Here is a 4,009-nt window from a genome sequence, read left to right on the forward strand (position 1 = left end):
TATATATATATATATATTTTTTTTTTTTTTCTTTTGGGGTTTTTGCTACAGGGTGCGTGTGCTCACCAGAGAGACAGAGCGAGAAATCAATCCCCATGGAGATAGCTACACCGCAATGCCTTCTCCTCCATTCTCCTCTCGGGATCCGCACATGCACCTGGTGTGAGTTTAAGCCACCGGGCCTGGGACTCGAACAGCAGTCGGCTACATGGGAGCTCAGCAACATAGCCATTACGCCAACTGCTGGTCCCAGTAGGTTAATTATTTTTGAGGGGAGTGGGATTTTTATGTAAGCAATTATATTGTTAAACAAAAGGGTTTGGGGCTAGTTAGTAAAGATAGTAGTAGGTATGCGATGTCTAGGATGTGGGGTTTTTTTTGTATGGCTAGTACAAGTTATTTTTTTATGGGAAGAATAAGTAGGTTTATATAAGTAGACAGCCATGTTAGGGTAAGGGAACAAAATAGATAAACAGTTGCTCATGTGCAAGATCTAGTATGTGGACTTCCATAGTTTAATTCCATAACCACTACACATTGACAGTGGGTTATTCTTAGTGACTCACTTCCAGAGTAAGTAACAGGGAAAAAAGTAACACTATAGAAAAGAAATTGGGAGGGACCAGCAGTCAGCATAATGGCTATGTCGCTGGACTCCCATGTAGTCGACCGCACCTGGTGGCTTAAACTCATGCTAGGCACATGTGCGTGCATGCCCCAGATCTCGAGAGGAGAATGGAGGAGAAGGGACTGCTGCATGGTCATCCCCCCTGAGGGGTGACTTCTTGCTTTCTGTCTGTCTCTGTCTGTCTGGCGAGCACACGCACCCTATAGCAAAAACCTCTCCAAAAAAAAAAGAAAAAGAGAAATTGGGCTGGGACCAGCAGATGGCGTAATGGCCATATCGCTGGACTCCCACGTAGTCGACCGCGTTGCGAGGCCTAGACCCAGTGGCTTAAACTCATGCCGGGCGCGTGTGCATGCATGCCCAAGATCCCAAGAGGATAATGGAGGGATAAGGGATTGCGGCATGGCCATTCCCCTTGGGGGGGGATTTCTCACTTGTTGTCTCTTTGTTTCTGTCTTTCTGGTGAGCGCACACACTCTAGAGCAAAAATATCTCAAAAAAAAAAAAAATGTCCACTGCTATTATCATGGTCCACTGATATAGCCCAGCATTTAGTGCTCACATAAACATGGTAAACCCTAAATATAGAAATATTAGTTGGAGGCCAGCAGGTGGTGTAGTGATGGGCTCCCACATGGTCAACTGCAGTTCTGGACTCAGAGACTTGAAAATCATACCAGGCACATATACATGTGTGCCCAAAAATTCCAAGAGGAGACTGGGAAAGCAGAGACTGCAGGGTGGCTATCCTTCCTGAGGGGTGATTTCTCACTTTCCCTCTCACTATCTCTCTCTGGTCGGCACATGCACTTTATGCCAAAAACCTTAAAAAAAAAAAAAATTAATTGAGTATTTAATGACTCCTCATCTCTAGACATAGAACTATATCACTGGATTCTACAATGCTATATTTCTAGAAGGAATTACTCTTTCTTTCAATAGAAAAAAAAATATGCCCGCATTCTTTTTCACTGGTAACCAAATTGTGTGCTCTCCAATCTACCTAACTCAGCAATATTACATACGGGGATGGTTTCATTTATGCCACCATCTTCAGGAAATTAATCAGAAACATGGAACGGACATACCTGGGAGGTCTGTAGTAAGAAAGCCCCTCTAGCAATCGCTGCCAATGTTTATTCAGTTCTGCCTCAATCTGATTCTGGAAAAGAAGATGGCAATTATACAAATGCAATTTTAATCAGACTCTACAATCACAGAGGACTGCATATTCCTTTGAGTCTTTTTAATATGCATTTCCCCCCACACTTGAAATCACTTTGAATATGGAATTCTGTAACCTCATTTTTGTTGCTTAACATCGTTAACATAATGACTTAACATTATGAAAATCTTGATAAACACACTTCCTAGTGGTTGCATAATACATTCTATCAAGTGGCTAAATCATAATTTATTTACCATTCCTCTAATGTTAGATACATTTAGGTTAATCGTAATTCTTCATTAATGTAAATAACTCTATGGTGAAAAGGTCTATGCACAAAACTTTTTCAGAATTTATTTTCTTTTTACTTTAAACAATTATTTTATTAATTTTATTTATTATTATTATTATTTTTAATTTGACCAGAGAGAGGAAAAATGAGAAAGCAAGCCACAAGGTCCAGGACTCGAGATGCAATTGGCAGCTTAACTGTGGGAGTCCACCACACAACCCAATAGCACCAGGATTTTTTCTCTTAAGATGCAGTCCAAGGAGGCCGGCAGGTGGCATGGTGGTTAAGGACACTGGATTCCCACACGGCCGACCATGGTTCAATTCCCAGGCCTGGTGGCTTACTTACTCACTTTCCCTCTCTCACTCTATCCCTCTCTGGTCAAATTAAAATAAAATAAAATAAATGGACAAATAAAGTTAAATAAAATCATTCTTTAAAAAAAAAAAAAGATACAGTCCTAGGAGCCAACAGATGATTTGGCACTGGACTCCCAATTCGTTGACCTTGGCTTGAGTCCCAGACCCGGGGGCTTGAAAAATCACACGGGGCGCATGTGCCTGCCTGCATGCCCATGATCCTGGGAGGAGAATGGAGAAGGGATTATGGTGTGGCCATACCGCCCCCACTTGGGGCAGCTGATTTCTCACTTTCCCTTTCACTGTTCCTGTCTCTCTCTCTTGCATGTGCCCTAAGGCAAAAAAAAAAAAAAAAAAACGATACAGTCTTAGAAGTGAAATTATCAGATGAAGGCATAACAACATTTAAGGTTCTAGTAAGGATGTAATATTCATTATGCTAATTATTAATTACAATAATAATGGAAGATCATCTTTTTTTGGTGGGGGGGAGAGATTTTTGCTATAGGGTGCGTGCACTCGTCAGAGAGACAGAGAGACAGAAAGCGAGAAATCCCCCCCTGGGGGGATGATCATGCCACAATCCCTTCTCCTCCATTTTCCTCTCAGGATCTTGGGTACACACGCACACGTGCCAAGCATGAGTTTAAGCCACCAGGTCTAGGACTCGAACCGCAGTCAACTACATGGGAGTCCAGTGACACAGTCTTATGCCAACTGCTGGTCCTTGGAACATCAGATTAACATTTTATCCTCCCAGGGTCAGAACACCCAAGAACTGGGACTAGCAGAAGGTATAATGGTTACATCGCTGGACTCCCACATGGTCGACTGTGGTTCAAGTCCCAGATCCAATGGCTTAAAACTCATGCCAGGAGCTTGTGCATGCATGCCCAAAATTCAGAGGGGAGAAAATGGAGAAGGGATTGCAGCATGGCCATCCCTCTTGGGGGGTGGGGGGAGTAATTTTTCACTTTCTGTCTATAGCACATGTGCTCTATAGCAAAAATCTCTCTCTCAAAAAAGAGAACACCCAAAAACTATCCTTTATTGATTATATAATTAGAAATGTCCTAGAAACCACAGCCTTTTCAACCTATAGGAAGTGGTTAAATAGAAAAGTAGAATAAGAGACAGAAAAAGCCAGAGACTTAGTCTGAAGTAGGAGGATGATATCTGTACCGACTCTCAGCAGCTGATCTATCAGACTTGGTATCTTTTCAGAAAAGGAATTGATAAGGTACAAAGGTAGATTTAGGAAACTCAGTCACTAGGCTATAAGAACCACTGCCATTTCAGAGAGAAGTAAAGAACACAGAATATTTATAAAGTTTTAGAAATTTTTTTTAAAAGCCGTTTATTTCCTACTTCAAAGAGAAAGCAGGTTTTTTTGTAACAGCAGCTACATAAAGAACCCACAGAGTCCGGTCGCGGGACGTCGCGGGCCCTTCCGGGCTCTGCGTGTCCCCCCCGGGGCCCTGCTAAGCCGGTGGCAGCAGCATGCGCCTGCCCCCCCCTCCCGTCGCCGCGTGGCCTCTGGGCCAGCCAGCCGAAACCGAAGG

General features: G+C 42.9%; 1 protein-coding gene across 2 annotated transcripts in view; it reads right to left on the bottom strand.

The window, feature by feature from the left end:
* Positions 1-4,009, bottom strand: part of NUP188 (nucleoporin 188) — a 94,177-nt gene that overhangs the window by 75,938 nt on the left and 14,230 nt on the right. For both annotated transcript variants that reach the window (XM_014589955.2, XM_027774003.1), the window contains exon 3: positions 1,717-1,790. In XM_014589955.2, the coding sequence (XP_014445441.2) occupies positions 1,717-1,790 (74 nt within the window). The remainder of the gene's footprint in view (positions 1-1,716; positions 1,791-4,009) is intronic.

The sequence above is a fragment of the Tupaia chinensis genome, unplaced genomic scaffold, assembly GCF_000334495.1.
Source record: "Tupaia chinensis unplaced genomic scaffold, TupChi_1.0 Scaffold000394_1, whole genome shotgun sequence".
In the NCBI taxonomy this organism is placed as follows: domain Eukaryota; kingdom Metazoa; phylum Chordata; class Mammalia; order Scandentia; family Tupaiidae; genus Tupaia; species Tupaia belangeri.